The following is a 24234-nucleotide window of genomic DNA, read 5'->3' as shown; positions in this document are numbered from 1 at the left end:
ATCCTTGTTCGAAACCTGCCTCACCCTCGCTCGCTCACTTATTCCTCGAGAACGTCTGGTTCTGGCTGCACGCAAAGTCAAGATGAATGCTTGGAAGGTGTATATATGCAGGCCATTGTGTCCTCGGCTGCAATAGATGTCTATCCAGACCTCATCTGGCAACATGAGCATTGACCTCAACATGGATTTCGTCCCTTTGGGCGGCTCAAACCTGCCTGTAGAGAATGACGGACAAGATTCACAGAACTCGGACCAAGAGGATACCGCCTCTGTTGCATAACGCGACGAGAACTTCGCCGAATCGGATTATTGGTTCGGGAGTATTTACTTTCGGTGTGTTTTGGCTCAAGAGGTATTTGATCGAGCGACCGCAGGATGCTCTATGGTTGCAATTGATGTACGTCACTGCTCTCCAATTTCACGAGAAAGAGAACCTTGCTGAACGTCTCTCAGTCTCTACTTGCGGCTCAGATGGATTGTTTCCCATCCCAACGCGCGATGCAGGCGTTCGGGGAGCACCGTTTGTTCAATCTCGAGGCCAATACCTATGTTCGCCAGGGCCAGTACCTTTGCCTTGCTTCAGTGTTCGATCATAATCTTACCACTTGACACATTTTTTGGCCTAGTCCATCGCCTGTACCACTGTCGTAAACTGAGCCACTTTCAATTCGTCTATCGGCTTCCGTGTCTTCCCGGGTCTCTCCGTGGGGTGGCACATGCGACTGCGGGGCTGGCAATGCTAGACAGCATCTTTAATAAAATATCAAAAACTTTTCAAGACTTCCACCCTCTCGACAATGAAACTACATCAACCATGGTTGCAGAAGAGCAGAAAATCATCGTCGATGATATCGCAGAGGATGAGGAGGAAATTGGTGGAAAAGGTTAAGACAATGGTAAAAATAATTTGATCATCAGAGTGGCACGAATATTCAACTCGATGCGGACGAAGCTCCGGGAAACAACCTTGTTCTTATCGACTCCTCCGTTTGCGCTGTCCTCGTGAGCCTACGCAGTGCCGAAGGAACGATCAGAATCACCGGGAAACAAGGTGCGGGAGAGTGACCATCATGTTCACCTCATTCTGCTGGCTTTGTTGGAAGAAACCAATAAATTCAGAAACGCTAATGGATGTGACTGAGACAGGATTGGAGGTTTTGACTAGCTGTCATGTGATGTGACTATTGGCCTCTTGCATGAAATATGGTCAGCGCTACTTTTGACTGTGCACTAGACTAGGCTCCGCTCACAAACAGTGGCATTGTCCTATCTCCATGGCCCTGAGCGCGGCAATGGCAAACACCAGTCCAAGATGACCACCAAGGGCATCAATTTGACCCTGACCGGTGGCCACGGATTTGTGTGGGTGCGCAACATCGTTGTTGGTGGGAGCAGCATTGGGGGCGTGAGGATCAACTGACGTTGCACTACTGAGGTATGAACACCACCCTACAAGGAACAGGTGGGGATACCTAGACTGACACGCAGCCTCGAGGACGTAAGGAAGACCCTCACCCATCTGGGAGTGGAGCAGCTCATGGACCGAAACACCACTTGGCGAGGAGGAGAGGGGACACGAAGATCGGTTCGCAGCCTCGACTTGTGGTGGCAACCTTATCATATACCGAGTCGGTCTTGTGAGGGACGTCGGTTTGTGAGGGAGCAGGAGGGTTTGCAGATCGGTTGGTAGATCGACATACAACCTCGCCGTCTGGTGGCAGACTTCGGCATTGGTCCCACCCATCTTCGATGTATTGTGGATGAGCAGGTCGACAGGACCGCGATTGGTTAGCAGTACATGCATGCGGTCTGCCTCTCGTCCGGGTGTGGCAGCAGTTTGTGATGTCGTGGCCTGCCGAGCGGCCCGCCTGCTTGGCCGCACTAGAGTGTTTCATCGTCGCCGCGACCCCTCCGGTGGCCGTGGTGCTGACATGACGGGCATCACCACCGAATGTCAAGGTCACCTTTCGGCCATCGGTATGCCCGCATCGATAGCACCTTTCTGCCACTTTGTGCCCATTATCCTGCAACGCAGGGTGCCAAGGCTCGACTTGCTGCAACAGAAGCTACGTCAGCAGGACAGAAAGAGACATTTGTCGTCGACATCAATCTGACTCAGGTGTCAGACTCCATGCGACCAAGGAAGGAAGCTGTGATGCCGGAAGTGGGCGTGTGCAGGAAAGTGCCTAGTCACTGTTGCGCGCCCATGGTGATGAACACCCCATATCGTCGTGGCGCTCGACGAGAATATCCAGACTGGTCGAGCTTATTTGCCTTTGGCCCACTGTATGCCAGCGGTCAAACTCGACGTCAAAAGATCTAACATGGTGGTTCCGACAGAGTCGTTATGCCCGGCGACAGTGGTGTCTCCCATGGTCGCCGATGAACCAGATCTTGGCTGCTGCTATAGTGCCAGCGTAGAGAGGCAGACATCGTGCCAAAGAACACTATAGCCAAAGGGACTTTCTCATTCATGCCATAATACTGCTCCTTTCATTTTTGTATGCCTCCTTAACCATTCCTCGCCCTTTTCGAAGCGCTCCCTCCTGACCAGGATGTCTTCCGCTTTCGATCTGAGCCAGAGCAGGGACATTTGGCGACCGAATGCCACGACCTCAACTGTCCGTCGCGGGTTTGCTTGTCCACGAACCATTGCATGGTGTTGGGGAAGCTGGAGATGTGACGGCGCGTCTCCTTCTCGAAAGCAATGCTGAGATCGACTGTGATGTCCAGGTGACGTACCTCAAACTTGACGCGGGACTGAAAGAACCCACACCCGGAACAACAGTCGTCATCACCCCCCAAACGAGACAGTACCTTGGCATCCAACGCGATGTGGGGACCTGTATATGCACGACGGATGGCCTGCAGCAGTGGTCGGGCGTCCTGGAAGCTACAATATATGACTCCCTCACAAGTGTAAAGACCGCGGCTAAGCAGAGGCTGCTCTATCAACTCGAAGAGAAAAGCCGAGGCCCAGATGGCATTCCGGTACGGTATGAGATTCAAGGTCGTATTCGTCGTGAGTTCACACAACCAGGGGATCTGCGCCACGTCGTCCAGCGCGGGTTCCTCTTCTTCAAACTCGAGATTGAGGCGAAAGAAATCGACCTGCGCAGCCTTGTCGACTCGGTTGAGCAGGGAGATCCAACTGTTCTGCCCGTGCAGGCACGGAGACGAGAGAAAGGCGCGGATGATACGAGGCATGAAACTGTCGTACCAGAAACCTCGACGGCCTCCCAGCTCGTGAGCGGGAGAGCCTTGATAGCCCGTACCCACCGACAGTACCAGGCGGGGCCGGGCGTGACCGGGCCAGATCGAGTCTAACTCCCACAGACCAGCTTCGATGGGGTTGTTGGCTCGCAGTCCTCCATCTTGGAGCAAGCCGAAACCCTGGACCATCTTCGGCCGCAAATACCTAGAGCCAAGTCAGCTCGCACGGCACGCAGGATGGGAGGGCGATATCACATACCCCGGTGCCGCCACGGTGACGCGGGCACTGATAGAGCTTCAGTAAAACATCTCGCAGATGAACAGGTCGACTTACACTTCCTACACCAGTGGTTCTTCGGCCATCTTGGTGGGCCGGAGAAGTCGGTAGCCTGGATCACCGTCAGTGCATCCTCGCGGTGCCCGTTAGGAAACAGCTCACCGGGGTCCCGGTGATGGTCAGCCCGTCCACCGTAGTTCGTGAAAATGCAGAGTTGGGACGTGGATGCCATCGTCGCCATGATGGCGAGTCGGAGGCCGGACCAGCTTTGCGATGATGCTTCGAACAACCGCTGTGTCGTGCCGAAAGCCTGTTGCATCACGGTCTCCAACACCCGGGAGTCATATTTGCTGTCTCGGACAAGCCAGATGAGGAGATCGCGCAGCTTGTGGCAGTGCGGCAGACAGCGGTACGGTTTGGGAGGAAAAATCTGGGTGACCCAACGCCGGAAGCGAGCCAGACTCTCATCCAGAGACGAACGGTGGACAATCAGATCGAGGGCGATCACCCCGTCTAGAAACTCTCGTCAGCCACGACCATCGCCCACACGGCTCGACCACCGTACCCACGCTGGTTCCCACCACCGAGTGGAAAAACTCCCAAAACGGGTACGGCACATCCAGCGCGTCCTGCAGCCGTCGCGCCAGCACCAACGCGACAACGCCTCGTACGCCACCCCCGTCAAAGCCCAGCAGGGATGGCATCACCGTGGGACCTTTGACCTTGAATGCCATGGCCACATGACGCCCACATACGAGGCACGCGTCCACCACGTACGTGTACACGCCGTAGCCGGGAGCGTAGTATCCGTCAAGACATTCTTCACAGATGGGATGACCGCAGGACAAGGTGCGCTCCGCTGGCCGTACTAAGCACCAGAGACATGTATATGTGCTCTTGAGCCACCTTCCGGACGATCTATGCTTACGAAGGACTTGCCGGCGCAGATCGCGAGCCGTACAGTGGATGCCTAAGTGGAGGAACAACGACGCAAACTGTTCTCGAATGCTGACAGCAGTGACGGATCCTCCTCCCGTGGACTCGCGCGGAGGTAGCGCAACGAGGTCGAGGATGGGTCGGAAAAACCGGTCAAACACGATCGAAGGCGCAAAGCCTGTCGTTTTGGTCAGCACCCATGTCTTCGTGATTGTGAAACTTCTTTTCCTTACTGTGTGTTGTGGGAATATATCCTTGCACCAGCAAGGCTGAGGCAAGCAACTGGTCGATGGTCGATGTCGGGCATGGCCCGACGGCGAGCGACAGGAAGTGCTGCAGACGACGTGCAACCAGGGAGCGGGCTAGTGAGTGTGCCGGATGCTGCGACAACGTCAGCAAGTCGACGCGTGTCGTCGCGTCTTGACCGATCGCCTCCACGGCACGCGAAAAGACATCTGCCAGGGCGGAAGCACTCAGCAGCAGGTGTCGCTCCTGCCGCAGTTGGCGGGCATCCACAATCACGTGATTGAGTATCCGCCGCACCTTCTCGCGGTTCGACATGACCGCGATCTTATCGAGCACCACGATATAGAACGATTCGAACGTCAAGTCGAAACACGAATGACACTCGACTTGCATCAAGGCATCCATGTCCCGACTTTCGGTGGTCACGACCAGCAGATGTGGACGAACGTCTAACCCACCTGCCGTTCCGAGACGCAGTTTCGTCCACTTCTCGACATACCTCGCGGCAGCACGATTACCACCGAGATCATCCGCGAAGACACAGACCACGTGGGAGAAAGAGAAGAGCAGATTGACCTGAATGAAGGCGACCATGTCCTGGTCGAGCAGGTCGTGCTGAGCAAGGGTGACCCGATGAGCCTCATGACACATCCTCCACGGGCCAGCCAGGCTTGTGGGTGTGGCATCCAGGGTGCAGTCAGCCAGCAAGACCGGGTGCGGTGCCATATCGCTGGTCTGGTCGAGCAGAACGTTGGCGACGCCATGCGCCGCTCGTCTGCTCACGTTGTTGCTGGTGTACAGCGCTCGTAATGTCTCGGCCTTGCAGCGCTTGCCCACGAAGAACACCACGGATGGCTGCTGCCGATCGGGATGCGGCAGATCGCTGATGATGCGCCGAAGCCGACCCGAATCGGTCAGTGTCCAATGCGAGTCGGTTTGATCAAGATCGAGCCACTGGACATGCGCACAGCGGAGCAGGATAGAGACCATCGCCGCATCAAAGGGTGCAAAGAAAGAGAACGATCACTGGATTCCCAGAAAACCTTGACTTTTATGTCGGCAGGCGGGGGTTGGAAACAACTCCCACCGAAACAGCGCAACTTTGCTGATTAGCTAGTTGGAAAGGTCCTTAGGCCGGCCCGATACGCCGTGCTGTGGAAGGGTGTCCTTCCAACATCTGTGCAGGCAGGCAGTCTCGGTGGTGGGAGCGACATTGCTTCCTCCTCCACCAGAACCTGATGCCCCCTGGTGGCATGGTGGTCTACGGGTCCTGCTCTTCTGTTCTCGGTCGAATGTATGACGCTGATCAGTCAGACAAGGTGTCCATCGAGGTGGAGCTGATGCACCCTTCTGACTATCATTCTGTGTGTCTTCTTTGGGGAGCCTATCTCGCGAAGGTCTGTAGGAAGTAAGAGTGCTGCAGATTCTTCGTCAACTTTGGCGAGCATCAGTATTTGGTGAGACATCAAACACCAGAAACATGTATTTGTGGTCGTGAGCGGTCCGGCGGAAGGTCAATGCTTGCGAAGCACCTTCCGCCACAGGCTCTGGGCAGTACACCGCTACTCAACGCCTCGGTCGCATCCCCTATCATTAGAGAACCACCATTATCCGTCCTCGTTACGGTGCATGAACATGCCCACCGCATTCTACTGGTCGTATTACCACCTGTGTAGCACTAAAGACTTCCTTGGTCGACAACCAAGTACCTCCTGGTCCGTCGTTCGCACCTAGACGCGGACACAAACAACACACTGAACAAGACATGGCCCTATCGACGTGGTTGTTGGCCTTGCTCCTGTGTGCGTGTCGTGTCTACGCGTCGTTCTGGCGTCTGCCCTGCTCCTCTCGCGCCGGCACAGGACGTCTCGATCCTTTGATGAGTCCCGGTGTGCCCAGTGATCACACCCACGTGGTCTTTGGCAGTCGCAGTAGGTGGTCGTCGATCTGACCGTGCTCGTCTGCTCACCCGTGAGATCGGAGAAAGAGCTCGTAGCACCATCGTCGCACGGGTGGCCAGCACAAAACCAGCATGGTTGCCAGGGCCAGCGCTGCCTTGCTCGGGTTAGTATATCATGTCTGCGAAGAGAGAGGTTGACCAGGACTCACGACAATTCCATACAGCTGTTGGGACAGTCCGTCAGCAAAGGCTGACGCGCTCGGCTTGAGGATGATGGCATGCAGAGCGACCGCCAACACCAAAGATCCCGACAAGCACCCATGCACGAAGCGCATGTCTGTCAGGCTGAGGTGTAGGCAGTCTGCTTGGTAGGAAAGATGCGGACCGAGGCAAAATACGCCCAGGTGCAGCGTAGCCAGCTCGCCAGCGCGGCCTGCTACGCGGCGCATATCTGTCGACGGCAAGAAGATCAACAGTAGATGCGCTCCCATCAATCCCAGCTGGACCCCAACCGTCCACCACGTCCACGAACCTAGCCATGCGGAGTTCCAAATCGAGTGACGGCGGCACAGATGCATCCACAGCCATCGCTGCATCCCATACACTCGATGACTCAAATATTGGATCCATCCATGGCTCATGCAGAGCACGAGCAGTCCTGCCACAACGACCGCGTAATATGCGATGGGGGACATGCAGCGAGCTGGTCAGACCTAGTACAGGCACAAGAGGCGGAGTGGTGATGGCGAGATATAGAAGCTCAAGAGGACGAGTTGTCTGCGTTGCGTGACATGCCACTACTCTACGTCAATGGAGACCGCCTACATTGTCTGACCAGAGCATCGAGCAAAGTGTCAAGTCATCTGACACACCCACCATTCTGTGTGTAATTCAGTCTTCCATCTCCCACCACTTCCCAAGGGCCGTCACTTGCTCTCACGAGGCACTCAATCCACGTGAATTGATTGCTCGTGATCGCCAAACACGCCAAATGGTCCGAAGCACATCTCCCCATTCGCTTAATCAATGATCTGTTCTGGCACGGCCGGTAAGCTTTAGTCAGTTTGGAAGAGGATGAGTCTTTCACAGGCGCCATTTGGCTCGACGAGTCCACTCGCTGGGGTCAACTTTCATGGTTTGGGAGTGTCGCGAACTGGATGTATTCGCGGTTTGTCGTGAGGCTTGTCTGATGGATTCATATGGAAGTCTTTGGCGAATGGAAAACTGTTTTCTGGCTTATACGGACGCATGATCTAGTGCCTACAGGGACGCATGATCTGGATGGACGAAAGGTATGAGGTAGACATGTCACATTTGGAGAGAAACAGTACAAGACTACTCGGAATGTGAGTGCAGCAAGAAAGTAGGCAGACATCCCGATCACTCTATGTCGAAATGTGCTCCGAAAAGCCAAAAAAGCGATGCACCACGAAGCCTGCTACCGCCACCAGAGCGGTCAGTTCCTCAGGGTGCCAGTTGACGGACAAGAATTCATGCTGTGGTAGGTCAGCATCTGCTGCTGATCGATATCAGGGGCACTTACCTGAACCAGGTCGGCGGCTGTTCTGGTGTAGCAGCTGGCAAAAAAATCGTTATCAGCATTGCTATGCCATGCACGTCAGCAGCGTCATACTACATAACGTGCTCTTCAGAATTAGTTTTCTATTTACAGTATTCCGGCATCTTAGCCAGCCATGCACGAGACTACCGCAGGACGTATTGGTATAGCCTACAAGACGAAGTTAGCTAGCCAAGAAGCATGCTTGGCGGCTGTAGAGACAGAGCTCGCTTCGCCACGTGATGATTTCGGGCACGGTCAATGCTGCACAGGCATCTAGCCGGGCAGAACCTGCGCGCCACGCTTTGTGTCGGCTGCCCGGCGATGAGCTCTCATCCTCGATTCTGTTCGCATGGGCTGTTCCACAGCAAGCTGCCAATAAGTTCCTTCTATACATCCTTTGCTTCTACTGCGTTTACACATCAACATAACATACAATGAATGTTGTTGCGAGATCGAAAACAGAAGTCTCCGAAGGTGGAGACCTTTGTGATTGCTGCACCAGTATCAATCTACAAGACCTGAAGAGCAGCCCGGGCTATGAGCATCAGCCAACTTGGGGGTTGCTCCTTCTTAGCTCGCACCATTGCGCTCTATGCAACCTCTTCGTAGAGTCGATACAGCGCAGTCTGGATCGCCCTAACGCCTTCCAGCACAGCCTCCTTGAAGACAGTGGTCCAGTGCGCTTGGTCGCCGCTGGCAGGACCATTCCTCAGGAAAGCGACGGTCGACGATTTCGTGAAGGACCTATCGACGAGATCCTTCTATGGAAAGAAGCAGCCCTGGTAGTTGGCGGAAACGTGGACAAGCATTGCTGCTTCTATCCCTTGAATGCACAAGTGGTCATGGTCGCTGCTCATGGTAAGAAAAACTCGGATTTCATGCTTATCAACTTAGCTAAATCTCGCTAAAGGCTCAGCCGCCGAGAAGGCTGGTATACAGGGTGTTCAACTCAATGATCGCTATGCGCTCACAGACCAGAATATTCGCAGGCTTTCCACGTTGTTAAACGATTGCAAACAATGCCACTCTCGGGCCAACCCACAATGCTCCCTGAGGCAGGTTGAGACGATAGCAAAGGCACACTTCGCGGTGTACCAGAACTCCGGATTACCCAGTCGATTGATCGACGTTGAAATGAAGGACCGATCGAAAGTCAGATTGGTCGACGTCAAAACTCGAGAACAGTATCTCGCTCTGAGTTATCGCTGGGGCGAGTCTCAACGACTAGTCACGCACAGGGACAAACTTGAGACAATGCGGCGCGGGTTTGAGATTGATCTGCTCTCGAAGACTATCCAAGACGCAATATTACTCTGCCGTGAGCTCAAAATACGATACCTCTGGGTGGATGCATTGTGTATTATTCAGAAAGGAGACAATGGCGCTGACTGGTCCTTAGAGTTCCAGAAGATGAGCCTCATCTATGCCCAGGCATTTGTCACCGTTGCAGTGGCATCCTCAGATGATTCGAATAAATCATTCCTCTTCGCACCGAGAGTCCCTTTCGTAGAGGCTCCATTTCGAAAGACAAGCATGGCGCAGTCGGATGGAGCACTCATGTTCGCAAAAAAGTACCATTTCTTCGAAGAGGAATTTGAGGTTGCTACATACGAGAACCCACTTGCAAAAAGAGGCTGGGTAATGCAAGAGAGACTGTTTTCTCGACGCACTATACATTTTACAGGGCGACAGGTTTACTGGGAATGTGCATCTCTCTTCTGTGCTGAAGACGGTAGCGCTAGAACCCCGCTAGGCGCCCATTCGATCAAGATGGCAGCCACATTCTACAGATGTCTATTCACATTGGCCAATCATACCAATGACATCGGAAAGAAGTTCGCTACTCGGATGCTTCTGAAGGCGTGGTCTGAGCTCCTCACAGAGTACTCTGAGTTAGAGCTCACATTCGAGAAAGATCGGCTCCCTGGAATTAGGGGCGCCGCAAGGATGGCTTCTTTGTACCTCCCAGGACGATATCTGTCTGGGCTGTGGGAACATACTCTCTCAAGCGATCTCCTGTGGGTACCGAAGAAACGTCCAATGGCCCTGTGCCAGCGTAGATGGGCACCTACATGGTCGTGGGCCAATAACAGGGACGCTATCTTGAGTCGTGGTGGCGACATCTTAGGCGAATCAGAGTCCTGCATCGTCCTGGACAAAGTTCTGAATTTTGAGACACCATCAGAGACTCTGGTCTTGTCAGGGCAGATACAATGCTGCGAGGTATCCTTAACACCGGAGGCGAAGCCTACGGCCCGGTGTTGGAAGGACCCTCCTGCAGAAGACGATGATTACATGTTTTGGCCGCAAGGCTTCGATAAGTTGAAGAATGAGATTGACAATGATGGTGGTAATATTTGCCACTTTGATGTGGAGAGAGGAGCTCAGACGGAGTTCCTGTTTCTCGCGGTTGAGTGTTCAAAAAGGTTCAGAAAGTGGCATTGTAGGGGTTTGCTTCTCAATCGTGAGAATGGCCGTCAGCTGGGCCCGGTATCATATAGTCGCGTCGGTATTGGATGGGCTTCTCACCGTGCTTGGCATGATGGACCGACCTCCACCATATCGCTGAGATAGCAATGATATGGCCGATCTATCCTTAACAGTCCGCTCATTTTGGTCAAGGAGACAGCCTCCATTTCCGATAATCAACGGCACAGGACCATAGTCTTTCTTCAGTTACCTGGTGGTCGGAGGAAAAAGGCAAAGACATGATGGAAGGAATGAAGCCAAACAGAAGAAACAGTAGGAAAAGAAGAAAGGTGAGTCAGAGTACGACAGTCGTTCAGGAGTGTTCTTTGGAGAAGACGCAGTGAACATGCTCAGACTGATGCAGTAGTCTTCGCTCCTGGCTTTGACATGTGCACAACCAGTTAGGTGTGCAGATGGTCCACATACCAGTAGCAATTCATGACTACTTAGGCTCTGTCCCTCTGAGATTATCCATCTTTCCAAGAATATTCCCAAGCACGCTTTCGATCTCAACACCTTCTCGACCTTGGTTTGCCTAGATGTGTAAAAGTAAGTTAAGATATACCCTAACATTTGGATGTTGCAGCTATAGGGTCATTAGAGAGGTCTCGAAGGCTTGAAGCTGGACGTGTTCTGCCCTAGGATACTTGTCCTAATCATTTAGCACTGTAGCCAGGTTGTTCATGCTAGTTAGCGTGTCGGGATGTTCGCGGCCGAGCACCCTCTCCCCTGCTTCCACTACCACGCGGTATATCTGCTCGGCTTCAGCGTGCTGGCCCTGATCTCTCAGCACTGTAGCCAGGTTGCCCATGCTGCTCAGTGTGTCGGAGTGCTCTTTGCCCAGCACTCTCTCCCTCGTCTCCATTTCCACACGACGTAGACTGAAACTGGCATCATATCGGCCCTGGTCTCGATAGAATGATGCAAACCAGTGGGCATCGTCGCAGGTAGATATATCTCGACCAAGCCGATGCTCGTCGTGGAAGAACTCATTATCGCTTGCGAGGACCGCATCCATGTGCAGGAGAAGGGCCAACTTGACCGGGGCATCGCTGTCCCTGGTCGTGGAAATCCGAATGGAGCTGGCTATCACGTCGACAGCCTCACGAGTGTATGTCTGGCGTTCTCGAGGGGCCAGTCGAAGTTGGAGCCAGTCGTGGATCAGAGGGTGAAGGAGAAAACTTGCTCCTGCTGACTCGGTTACTGGTGATATACTCGGTAGGAGCGATATCTGGGACGCCTGGTATATAAGCTGCCAAAAGTGGTCCGCATTCCAGGACTCCCGGGGGTCGCCAAAACTAGTTCGTTGATGGGCTTGAGACAGGTTAGACATCGCGTTGTCTCGTGCAACAGTGTCGCGCTTCACTCCAGATGGAAGACCTTCCTCCGTGGCCCCTTCTGGTGACGGTCCGGTGAAGACGCACATCCACGTGGGTGGAGGTTCACTCAATGCCCAGTGAAACGGAAACAGAGACTCATTGACCAGGGTCGGACCCAAGAAAGCTGAAAGCGTCAGAAAGTGGGCCACACTGTCTCGTTCCTCCCAAGCCTCGAGAAGCTGTTGAAAGGACATTTCCCACGTGGTGAAAGCGTTGATGGCTGTCTGCCGTTCGTTCGGGTGACTGATCTTCATGTACTTCCAAAAATTGCGTGTGGTGTGCTGGAGGACCTTCTCACGTCGAGCGTTGTACTGCGGCAGAAAGGTGCTCAGTTGGTTGAGTGGTAGACGGGTGTATTGCATGTAGGCTGACGCTTGGTCGATGGCCAGAGCCAAACCACCGAGACGATTCACTATGGCGGTGCCTTCGGACATGTAATCCTCGATATTGATACCGTGGTATCGGTGCAGAAGGAGTGTCACGCCGGGCTTGGGAGGCATCGGTGGTACCTCAATGATATCGCCGAGCTCCTCCAGATCTCGATGCCAACTCGTAAAGAGAATGTTCCCTCTACCGACTGGAAGAGTCAGCACGCTTCCATCTCCAAATGAAAGACATTACCTTGTGGCATGAATCGCTCAACCTCCGAGAAAGTGGCAGCATCGTCACAGTTGTCAAACACCATCAGCCAACGATGCTCCCACCGTTCCAGCGTCCGGAGAGCAAACGCAACTCTGGCATCGTCGTCAGGTAACGCTGCAGCAGCTGAGGCGTTGAGTTCTTGTGCGATGCGGACCAGAGATTGTGTGGTCGTGGAGGTCGAGCTGCCATTGACCCAAAACACACCCCCGTAGGTGTGGCGAGTACGCTGGCAGTACTCAAGGGCAATCTGGCTCTTGCCTTGTCCTCCCATCGCATGCAAGACCAAGATGCGAGGCTGGTCACTTTCATCACCAAAGCAAGAAGCGATCTTGTTGAGCTCGTCCTCACGACCAAAGAAGTCCTTCGCGCGTCGCCTCGGAACGAGAAAGTGTTGGTTGGTTCTGGGTTCGTTAGCTGCACCACAGTTAGTAGAAACGATGATAGGCGGCGAGCTGTAAGGACGAGAACTGTTGACAGGAACATTCAAAGCTGACCTGAACTGCTTGGTTTCCTCTCGGGAGTCCACTCCATCAAGAAAGTTTTCGCACAAGCAGCCGCCGTGGCCGCCGCATACCCTTGCCAGCCTTTCCTCTTGTGACTGTCGGCGTAGTCACATACGCCTTTGATGACGATGCTGGGGCCATGCCTCCACACCCCGGCTCCTTCCATCTCGACCGCGATGATTCCCTCCCGCTGAGCGAGCGCGTCACGGTGGTGGCCCGACTTCATCACCGTGTCCCCGGAACCCATTGTGCCCAAGTGAATCATGGGCTGAGTGGTGGATGGACTGACCAGGCGCTTGCGAGTGACACGCATGACCGACTCACACCCGAGGTCCTCACATTCCATCGTCACGGAGGCCTCACACACCCCGTCACCGTGCCCACACTCATCGCACGCAACAGGTGGGTGGTGCTGGTGGGGTATAGGACGAGTGGTAGAGGATGTCGTTCTCGATACTGGGATGTTTGGTTTGCGACGACTTCTGCCGGAGGGCGTGGAGAAAGGTGGCGGTATTGTTTTGCATGTCTCGCAGGTGCTGTCTGGTCCCCAATTTGGCTAAGAGAGCGAGCATCTTCTCACTCGGTGGACCGAGAGTGTCCAGCACGTCCGTCTTCCTCTTGAACCCCGTGCGGGTATTGCTTCCCAAAGTCATATCGGATGAGCGCTTTGCTGATGACCACATTACCGAGCACGATTTCCTCGTTGCTGGTCCCACGAGGCATCCCTCCACAAATGCCCACCACCAGAGCCAGCTTGATGTGGGGGAAGCTCATCTTCAAGTGGCCCGCCGCATACGCCGCGCGAATGGTGCCCATGCCGGGCATGTGGACCAACACGACATGGTGCTCGCTGATCACTCCGAGGGTGTAGGCATTGTCATCGTTCGGGGCTTTGCCATATTTCTTGTCGTCCCAGATCTTGTCCAGCGCGTCATACACGCATTTAGCTTCCAGGGACAAGGCACATGTCACGGCAATCTCAAAGTCGCCCCGGTCGCGAGGAGGAGGGGCGGAAGCCATGTGCTGGAATGATTCGAACTCTTGTAGATCGTCTGATTCTCGTGGATTTTTCGATTCTCATAGATGAGTTTGAGGATGTATAGGCGTCCACTATAGACTTAATCGAGTGTGTGGTTCGAGTCCGATATGCAATGGCTCCGGCCTGCGCGTCCCCAGAACTCCGCTGCTCGATTTCAGACTTTCCAGGGCGCTCAGACTCGAGCTGTAGCTCAGATTAGAGACACGATGCACAAGCATGTTGAAGAAAGCTCGATTAGGTCGAATGGTGAGTGGAAGCCGAAGTTGGCATCGATGCGGCTGAATCGTGCATGAAGGATCGACGAGCGGATGGTAATAACGTGGAGAAATCCCAGGCCGGCCGCACGTGATGACAGGCATTTAAAAGCTGAGAGCATACGCAATATCAGAACCACTGTACGCTGTATGCTCAAGTTTATAGATTGCACGATATCACAGGAATTCGTCATGAGAGCAAGGTTATGGTGATACCGCAAAAGTATTTGTTCTTTCTAGCTAATGAAGGGTGCATTCCGCCTTTAGGACGATCGTGATATACGAGTTATGAGAGAATACTGGCAGAAGATAGGTTAGTTGAGACCGAAATACCATCAACGCCTTGTGCCTGATTGTCAACTTACTAGTTCTTTCACATCACGGTAAACTTCAAGGCATTGGAGCTTTTCAAGTCGCGATAGAAACTCGATAGACAAGAGCGTTACGCAGACACGGTATCTACATCATATTTGGAGGACACCGAGACATGATGAGGCGAATTAACGATAGATAAGCACACGAGTAGACCGGCGACCCATCTTCACAAATTGCTTCTGTCACAGCTTTCTAGTCCTGCGGCGGAATGCTCTTCTCTTTCTTCTCCATGCCATTACGGTGAGGCACAGACCTGCTGTTGATTAGCAAGTCCAAAAATGACCCACCATACGAAGACCCTTTCAAAAGAGCTGAAGGCGACCTGCATTCAAAATCTGCTTTGGAACCATTATCGCGGCCCGCTCCGACCCGACTTGCGCAGTGATGTCGCGACTCATGCGGTCTTAAATGTCCCGACACTGGTAAGATCTCCACGTGATGTCCAGAGCAAAAGACCTCATGGTGGTAATGTCAGATGAGACATGTTGCACATTGTTACACTCGTTGCCCTCGAAGACCAGGCAGCTCTTCCTGCCACCAGTCCCAAAGAGCTACAGTACCATGTATTCTGTTAGTCTTTTCCTCATGGCGAAAGTCGAGAAGGAATGGACAGTAGTTGGTCTCACGACTCTGTATTACGAAGCATCAACGTGCAGCGAGGGAAAGAAGATGTCACTGGACTTACCCAGACACTGCTTCCTTTGTCACCCTTGGCGTTGGAGTCTGGGATCAAATGACAGTCGTTGTCCAACTGCTCTGTGATGCAATCATACGACGGACTAAAGTACTCGTTGCAAAAGGTGATTGTGGGTGTTTCGGTTGGAGCGGAGAGAACGACTGCGACCAAACGGGCTGCCAGTGGGAGGAGGATCGGGAAGTGCATGGTTATGATCGTTATAATTCTAGCAGGCCCTCAGGGAGGTCCTTAAAAAAAAGGAGAAGATGTGGACGCGGTCGTACGGGAGTGAAGTGCTAGCAACGGCAAGCTTGGTAGGCTGCTTGAATGAGAGATCGAGTGGGCGGCGTCAGGACTCCCCCGTGTATGCCAAAAGCGAGTGAAACGAGGTTTATGTCAATGGCTTGGAGATCCTCTGACGCTTTGGTGGTCTTGTCGCTTCATGCCTCCAAGCGCTCGCTTGATTGACAGGGCCATTGTCGTAGTGATCACTTCTTGATCGTCGTGTAGCTGTCGTCCGGAACCATACATGTTAGAGGCCTCACCAAAGTGGTGATCTGTGCCATATCTGGGTGCCGGATCGCCAGCAGCTATGAGCCAGGCGGGCCAGACCTGGAGTGAGGCGTTGAGCGTGGAAGTCAGACACCACCAAATCGAGTGGTGTCTGCGTAGCTAGTCATGTTCTGGGCCACATCACATGATTGATTCGCACCGCATCACTACGTGATACCGTGGAAGTGCACGACACCAGGATCATAGAATATAGCTATACCTCATCTGGGAAACATTGGATACAGAAGCGAAAGACGTAGGCGCGCCGTGACAGAGGTCACGTGTTCTCAGCAGATCCAACCCTTGGTAAGTTTTCGCGTCCCTCGCGTAGCAGCCTCGCTCAGGTCTTGTCGACCTTTGCAGTGGTGACACAGAGCTGAACTTGAGAAGATGAACCTTTGGAGAAAGTGATATGGGTTCCTCCAATCTAATAAGCACGGAAACGCAACTCTTCTTCCTGCGCTAAAACACTGTATCTGTGGTCACCTTCACGGCTATTGTTGGGCGCTCTCCTCATCTCCTTCTTGTTCCCAACAATTTGGGCATCTCGATGACTAAATGATGACTTCATCTGGTACTTCTCCTCTAGGAGTACGAAGTCCCTGTGTATCACCCCGGCCATGATGACGCCAAGTTTGACAGCATCCGCGAACGCCGGCGAAGACGAGCCCAACGATGATAAGGATGCATATGACGATGAGGAATTTTTCGTTCCAAGCTGTCACCGAATTAGCACTGGAGGTGAAGATTGGTAAACCTGGTGCCCGCTCCATACACAGAGTGTTCCATAAATTCATGCTGCCACTAGACCTGTTTTCGAAAGCCACGATCGCCGTGAAAAGAAGATGATACAGCTCAAAACGGACGGTGCATCAAGTTTATGTGCTTCTTATAGGCATGAAGGTAAACTACGACTGATGGCGGTCTTTCCAATTCTGGCTTTACGAGATCTATTCCGGGCGCAGAAGCTTGTCATCACAACAGAGCCACAAGCCATCAAGAACCCAGCTGCGAAACAAGGCACAACGCACAGCCGAGTGGACAAGCCTAGAAGGGCTGACAGAGATTTGACAATGTGTTGCCATTGTTCCCTTGGTGTTGTACACACGGAACTTGTGCCCACAGCGTCTCCACCGCAGGGGCTGTGGCTAAATATCCACTGGTTGTGCCTATACAGTAGGGCAGACCTAGTGTTGCGTTGATCCGGATCTCCCTAGCAAAGAACGCCTAACGAGCGCCAAAAATGAGGCGGAGTACCGCAGGAGAGGTCGACAAGACTCACTCTTGCGCATGAAGTGCAGGCATGACAGCGTGCACCTGCTCATCCTGCCTAACGGGATCCGCTCGACACCCTACATTCTGTGGCTGGATGATGAACCCATATGTTTCTGATAGGGGGCATTGATGTCGGGGTGGTGAGGCCCTAGCAAGCCTTCTTTCTTTGCATCAGTAGCTATGGAAACATTTTCCACCTACTCGTGCTTACCACACGATCTCTGCTCGGAGGATCACGCTTGCACTTTATTCAGATAGGCCTTGATGGCGCGATGTGCCGATACACTGTATCGACAACACAGCACATCCTGTGTGATACTATAAAGTCAACAGCAGAAACTGTCAACGAACTCGGTAAGTCCTAGAAGGCATACCTCGGTACTGTCCAATGAACCAATGAAATTGCTATTCCGACAGAGTGAATAACGCAGATCGGGCGCCCATGTCCCACGCCAAAAATTGTATCGAACCACCACACTTGATCGCGCGATAGGTTGAAGTTGGTCGACCAAAAAATGACTGTCGAGTAGAGTGGGTGAAGGGACATGGGAAAGGAGGAGATAACCCGCGAAAGAGAAGGAGAGTCTTTCAGAAAAACCAAGACTGCCAGCAAAGAAGATAGACAGTAGGCGCGCTCGGCTTGAAATAGACCGCCGTAGACGCGGTTATGTCAAACCTGCAACAGCTGATCGTGAACACGCACTTCAGGTTGTAGGTTGGACCTTTGCACTGGGGTCATCAGATCAAACCAAGTCAAATCGGTCTGCTTTGTCTGCATTTTTGAATTGTACTCACGTACATCAAGGCTTCAAGCGGTTTCCTCTGTACTAGTGATTCCACCACTAACGCCTTGAATGCTCAAGTTCCCATTCGTCTATCGCAAGATGAGAAGATAAAGAATCAGGATGCTTAGCGCCTAGGATACGAGTTTGACGCTGGACACAGTCCTTCATCAGCTGTACCGCTTCTACGTCTCGACCGAGCCCTTTCCACGTGAACGCCAGGTTGGCCATGCTGGTCAGCGTGGAAGGATGCTCAGCCCCTAGATTTGTCCTAAAAGTCTCTACCACTTGCACCTGCAGCTGTTCCGCCTCCTCCCACCGGCCTTGGTTACTGTACGTCGACGCCAGCCAGGCCATGCTGCTCAGAACTGAAGGGCTCTCTTCATCGAGCGTCTTCATTTCTGTCGCAAGAATTTCGTTAAACGACGCCTCGGCCTCACTCCACCTTCCGTCGCTGTAAAGACACTGTCCGTATCTCCACACGAGAGCCATTCTTTTCTCCCCACTGTTACTGATCAGATCCGACTCTAACACCTGGCGCACATGCGGGAGGTATATTCTCCAGATGCTCCTGTTGTCATGGTCATCGTCTGGAAATACCTCCTCGAGACGTGTGATGGTCTTCTCCATCCACTGGCTCAGCATTCCTTCCTTTCGAAGCCAGTTCCTGGTCGCTAAATGTACCAGCCGATGGACATCGAGTGCAGACTCGACAGGTCGCCTGCTGACAAAAGAGTATGCAGTGAGAGTGCCGATAGCTTCTAGCTCCCTCTTTCGCGACGATTCTGATGGGAGAAGAGACTGCGGTATGTTTCGGGAATTGATACAAGCTATGAACGACAGGTACTCGGCCGCCAGAGGATCGTGCTGTCGGATTTGCTCGAACGAGATTAGCCATGTGGTGGCCACAGGGTTCTTCACCTCGTGATATCTTCCGCCATCCTCAAACTCCTCGCTCAGAACCTCGATTGTCTCTTCTTCCTTCTCGTCGAGGAGTGATAGATAATCAGCGAGCGTAATGCCATTCGCGTTGATGTAAGCCGCTGCTTGGGCAATGGCAAGTGGCAGGTGTGTGAGCGCTGCCAGTAGTGCTGTTGCGTCCGGTAGATGATCGACGAGGTCAGGAGTGGCTAAACATTTCTTCAGGAGCTCTCTTGCCGCCGTTTCGCTCATTTCTGGCACTGTGATGATGTTCTGTTGGGCTAACTTGGCTGCTGCTTTCCGATCACGCGTTGTGAAGATGATGCATCCTCGCTTGCTTTTGGGGAGGTAGTCGATCAAACGGGAAGGTTGACCCGAAGAAATCTGCACTGAGCCCTCCACATCCTGGCGCGCTGGTGTAGGCAGAGGTGTCATCCACATATGGATATCGTCAGCATTGTCAAACACCAGCAACCATTGGCCAGTGTCTTCCTTGCTTAGGTAATCCTGTACGAGTTTCTTGACGTCCGCCTTGTCATCTTCGTGCCCTGCTATTTCAAGCTGTCGTGCCACGATGAGGTATCCTTGGTGCAGACTTTCGGTGTTGGTGGCCGGTATCCATAGGACCGAGCAACCTTTATGCTTCGTCTTCGTTCTGTAGAGCAGTTCGAGCACCAGCTGTGTCTTGCCCACCCCGCCGAGTCCTGTGATGGCAATTTTCGAGGTGTGGCCCTTGGCGAAAAGTTTTCCTTGAAGGTCGCCAAGCTGTGTCTCGCGGCCAGTGAAGCGTGGATTTCTTTCGAAGGGCACAACCCATGGGGTATCGCTTGCGACGAGCAATGCAGGGTCAGCAGATATTCGAATCTCTCTCTGCAGCCGCGCCAACGCTTTTTGCCGTCCTTCACCGTAGATGAGGGGCATATGGGTGTCGAAAATGCCCAGGAGGCAGTATACAGCATCTTCTTCGATGGTTGTTTCGCGCCTAGCTGTCCATGAAAGTCGCTCTTGCTCGTCAAATTGCGCGAGCGGCTTGCCTCGAAGAGCGTCGATTGGAATCCCGGTGACTTGATGAATCGGTCCTTCGAGTGACATCTTGTCACCCAGCTTCTTACCCTCCACGGAGAAGAACTCAACCGCCTGAGGAGCGATCAATTCTTGGAGCGTCCAGCCTCGATCAAACCATTCACTTTTTTGAAATGCTGCTTCCCACTGGTCTTTGGTGGGTGTACCACCAGCGCTATTATATATGGGTACGTCGGCCAAGTACACGTAGCACTTGGTCGCATTTTGGTACCACTTGAACATCGAATTGATGGCTTCGGAGAGTTCCGTGTTGTTGGCTTTGTCGATGCAGCAGGTATCGATCCAAAAGTATACAATCCCATCGTGAGCGGCTTGCTCCGCACAGAACTCGAGCTTCCGATAGTCAGCCTTTGTCTCAGCAGTACCCGATTCCACGTCTTTCAGTGTGACCTCGTCGGGCCCCCATCGGCGGGATAGAATGGCATATACTGGTGGGATATTTGAAGGACGGAACTCGGTCAGGCTGAACTGGTTGGAAGTGCTGACTCCAGCCAACGGTTGTCGTTTGAGGAGACGCATTCCGTCGAGGTCTTAGAGGATATACCCTGTTCTCTTGAGCTGCGCATGATCGAAAACCGATAGTGACATTGCTCGCGTACAACAGTGCGCTGTCTTCGACGAGAGATGTTCAAAGTGTCGGTCGGTGTTGTTTCAACAGCGCACTCGCCAGGCGGCAGTAGGGACGGCAGGTTTTAGCGGGACTGCACTTTCCAGGCTTCACTCCGCCTCCTGCTGCGAAGCTGCCTGATTCTCTTTCCGATCCTTCTAGAGTAAACATTGTACTGTAAGTCCGTTGCATCTCGGTCTCTAGGCCGTTCTCGTTGTTCGTAGGGTCATTTCGCGAGGGACTTTAGGTATATCGCCTGTTGGCCTGTCATCTTTCGTAGACAAGTCGCTAGACGGAAGAGAAGACACATGGCAGACGCACAGGAAAAAATCGTAACGCCAACGCTTGCACGAACGCGCCCGTGTTGTGCCGAGACGCACTATTACGCCGTAAAATTGAAAGGGGTAAATGCTTAGCGGTAGCCTGACATTTAAAGGGTCCTTGTAACGTAATATCGATTTTTAAACGATAATGTAGATGCTATACTTTCTCGTACAGTTGTAATTTCAGTAGGTAGGAATGCTTAACGCTTGGTGGACCTCACTTTTATTATTCGGTCGAATCTAGGTGTGCTCAAAGTGAAGTCGATTTTGTAAAGTACTGTGATTGGTTATAGTATTATGATGGAACTAGTACTCGTAAGGCAATCTGACTCGCTTAACCACAATGCTAGCTAGGTGGAGATCACGTCAGTACTTATGGCGTGACGAGAGGTGCCAGGCTTTACGTGCCTTTTGTGCTTGACTGACGAGGCAGAGATTTTGGAAGGAAGATGATCATGCGTTTGAGGCGGAAGATGCCAAGACCCAAGGCTGGAATTGACCTGCGACACTCTGGTAAGGCTGACTTGCACTGTGTTTCTGGCGGTTCTCAGAGACAAGCCTCGAGCCACTGCGGGAGCGGTCATGGGTTGGTGATCAGCAGCCAATTAGCAAAATTCCCTCACACAGTTGCGACCACATATTTCCAATGTAAAGTAGACTGAACTGTACGTGCCCTTGTGCTGAGGGTTTCGTAATGCATTTGGTTTTCCGTTTTCATGAGCGGTACAATCCGCCTGGCGACCATTACCGGTGGTCGCGAGAAAGGCTGTGACCTCCTGCAGTATGTGGCACAATGCACGGTATGCAGCCGTAAAAGCCTCCATAAAGCGTGGGCTTAGCGATTTAACCCTGGACGGCGTGGGCGGAAGGTACAATGGATCGATTGGCCACTGGAACCACTGAGACAAGGGGGTATGGACTGGTGAAACAGCTAGTCGCTTCAGAAAAGAGTGATTGGTGGGAGTTGGAGCCACGGCTTGTGGTGGGTAAGGGGAGTTAAAGTTCGAGCTCACCCTCAGCTCGATTGAGCACATTCTGAGCACACCCTCGGCTCACCTGACCGGGTGGTTAAAGCGGCGGTGGCTCACGAACTAAAGCGGAACGAGAAATTTCATTCGAAGAATCTGGGCCGTTAATAAGGAGCTTAAATATAACAAGAGTATTTAATAATGTCCGAATTTGATGTACTGTATGTGCGACTGGAGAAGGATGGCTAGTAAATGGTGAGCAGGCGCGGGCCATGGTTGCCCAAACTAGTGTCTTCTCCTGATATCTGTACCTCTAGCGCAGTCGATTGCGACCAGGACACCTTCGCTGAAGGATGCTCCCGCAACCGTAGCGCCCATTGCAGTGGCAGCTCCGTAACCTCCTATAATAGCGTTTTGGAGTGTCACAACAAGCCCGTCAGCTGCAATATGTGGTCCAATTGCTGATTAGACGAGGGCAAGACGACTTTCTGCTAGACTCTAGAGCCAATATAAGATGAACGGATAAAGAACGATTTGTTGGCAGTAAAGGTTGACAGTCGAGGTCGAAAGGTGAACCAACAGTGGCTGTCTGTTTGACCCAGAACTGTCCAATCCTGAGTCCTATCAGAAAGGCGGGGAACCAGCTCGTTGAGCTGATCTGTGACTTGAATCGTCTCCAGAAGTAGAAGCTGACGCCCATCAACAGCAAGAAGATACCGACACCAATGATGGTACCCCAAAACATGGGCGAGCTGACTGTCCAGCGTCAGTGACGTCTAGTAGAGAGACCATAAGACTCACCATCGATAGAATGATGAGTTGAACTTCCAGAGAGCGACTTCGGTGCCCTCCCACTGGTGGAGCTACTGCTGGACGATTTTCCTTTCGGTGCCATTGTTGAAGAGCGGCAGACTTGTGGCGTTTGCAGTAGGAAACCCATTTCCTCAGGTGCCACATTCAGATGGAAATGCTACAGCTCTTATACCCATGATTCGGCTCGTGCCTTGCAGGATGGCTTAGGCTATCGACCAGTGGTCGACGTGCTTTGCCGGATGTGACTATGCAGCGTGGCTGTCAAGGTACAATCTGGCCATGGGCCAGTCTTGTGGATGACATCGTAGTGCATCACTATATTGCAGCACTGCCCCTTCATCCCAACTTGTGCAAGGGTCGACGTGGGTCTATCTCACTGCTTCCGCGCTCCTACCAAGCAGCTGCGAAGGATGAAATTCGATACTGCGACTTTAGAGAACGACGATCACCAGGTCATGCTTTTACTGTTCCTTCTTCACTGCGCAGCCATGTCCTCCAAAGTTATGGGATACGTGGTTTCTACTTGACAAGGATCGAAGACCTCATGGGGTGAATTCATATCGCACTGTCTCCATCTCATTCACTAAGGGTCAGTTGAGTGGATGTTCTACTTGCACAAACAAGTTGGACCTTCGGTCAGGCCGAGTCTTTGTCCATGCGTGGTTGTGGACGCTTCTGATGCACTGTCGGCGTCTCGTGCTGGGTGCGAGGCAGAATCTTCTTTATTCGACCCGCCATGGAGACAGCGGCCAGCCTTTCACCATTTGCTACCCAAAGCACGATTGAACGTCTTAGTGTGTGTCTCGCACTCAGACATGACGCAGCAGCTTGCTATGATTAGCATTTGGTGGGCCGCTCAGTCGCACCAATCGTCTATCTGACGCCTTAATGCGAGAGGCCGTACTCGACAAGACTCCATTGTCGCCAAACTCTCGTCACGAGACAGCTTGAAATCTCGACTCCATATCTGAGCTGACAGTCATATAAGAATGGATATCGTCTATGGTCAATCGTGGTATTTCCGTTTCCACAGTGCGCGAAGATGGCTCGAACCAAGCAAACAGTATGTCTGATGTCCGCGTCTTGGTACAAGTGCTGACGGCGAACGCCAGCCCGTAAGAGCACTGGGGGAAAGCAGCCTCGCTTCCCGCTTCACAAGAAGTCTCTTCGGCCTTCTGAGAAGCGTGTGGGCAAGAGTACTCCTGGTGAGGCTCGATCGAAACTGTTATTGTCGAGGGATATATAGAGATTCTGACCTGAATCTGATGCAGTCAAACGACGACGAAGATACAAGCCAGGAACAGTGGCGCTTCGCGAGATTCGACGCTACCAGGTATGTTTACGGTATGGTTCTCACGGGCGGACAGCGGCTGACGCGATTCGTGGATGCAGAGATTGACGGAGGTCCTCATCCGCAAACTGCCTTTTCAGCGACTGGTG

At 52.8% G+C, this 24234-nt stretch overlaps 5 protein-coding genes across 5 annotated transcripts; 1 reads left to right on the top strand and 4 right to left on the bottom strand.

The window, feature by feature from the left end:
- Positions 1-2511: 2511 nt before the first annotated feature.
- LTR64_002803 (uncharacterized protein) lies at positions 2512-5662 on the bottom strand (the record flags this gene model as incomplete). The annotated part of the gene is made up of 7 exons (XM_064897168.1): positions 2512-3418; positions 3473-3499; positions 3557-3602; positions 3653-4003; positions 4056-4358; positions 4419-4604; positions 4660-5662. 7 exons carry the CDS (start codon positions 5660-5662, stop codon positions 2512-2514), a joined length of 2823 nt encoding a protein of 940 aa, XP_064756118.1.
- A 2905-nt stretch (positions 5663-8567) lies between these two features.
- LTR64_002802 (uncharacterized protein) lies at positions 8568-10707 on the top strand (the record flags this gene model as incomplete). Its single annotated transcript, XM_064897167.1, has 2 exons — positions 8568-8991; positions 9044-10707. 2 exons carry the CDS (start codon positions 8568-8570, stop codon positions 10705-10707), a joined length of 2088 nt encoding a protein of 695 aa, XP_064756117.1.
- A 547-nt stretch (positions 10708-11254) lies between these two features.
- Positions 11255-13472, bottom strand: LTR64_002801 (uncharacterized protein; the record flags this gene model as incomplete). Its single annotated transcript, XM_064897166.1, has 3 exons — positions 11255-12558; positions 12603-13037; positions 13118-13472. 3 exons carry the CDS (start codon positions 13470-13472, stop codon positions 11255-11257), a joined length of 2094 nt encoding a protein of 697 aa, XP_064756116.1.
- Positions 13473-13512: 40 nt separating this feature from the next.
- On the bottom strand, positions 13513-14146 carry LTR64_002800 (uncharacterized protein; the record flags this gene model as incomplete). Its single annotated transcript, XM_064897165.1, has 2 exons — positions 13513-13666; positions 13707-14146. The coding sequence occupies 2 exons, from the start codon at positions 14144-14146 to the stop codon at positions 13513-13515; spliced, it is 594 nt and encodes a 197-aa protein (XP_064756115.1).
- A 3993-nt stretch (positions 14147-18139) lies between these two features.
- LTR64_002799 (uncharacterized protein) lies at positions 18140-20602 on the bottom strand (the record flags this gene model as incomplete). The annotated part of the gene is made up of 1 exon (XM_064897164.1): positions 18140-20602. One exon carries the CDS (start codon positions 20600-20602, stop codon positions 18140-18142), a length of 2463 nt encoding a protein of 820 aa, XP_064756114.1.
- Positions 20603-24234: the final 3632 nt, after the last annotated feature.

Source organism: Lithohypha guttulata (assembly GCF_036872675.1).
Source record: "Lithohypha guttulata strain CCFEE 5908 chromosome Unknown scaffold_2, whole genome shotgun sequence".
Taxonomy (NCBI): domain Eukaryota; kingdom Fungi; phylum Ascomycota; class Eurotiomycetes; order Chaetothyriales; family Trichomeriaceae; genus Lithohypha; species Lithohypha guttulata.
The sequence above is the reverse complement of the archived record's forward strand: the minus strand, read 5'-3'. Positions and strand labels throughout refer to the sequence as shown.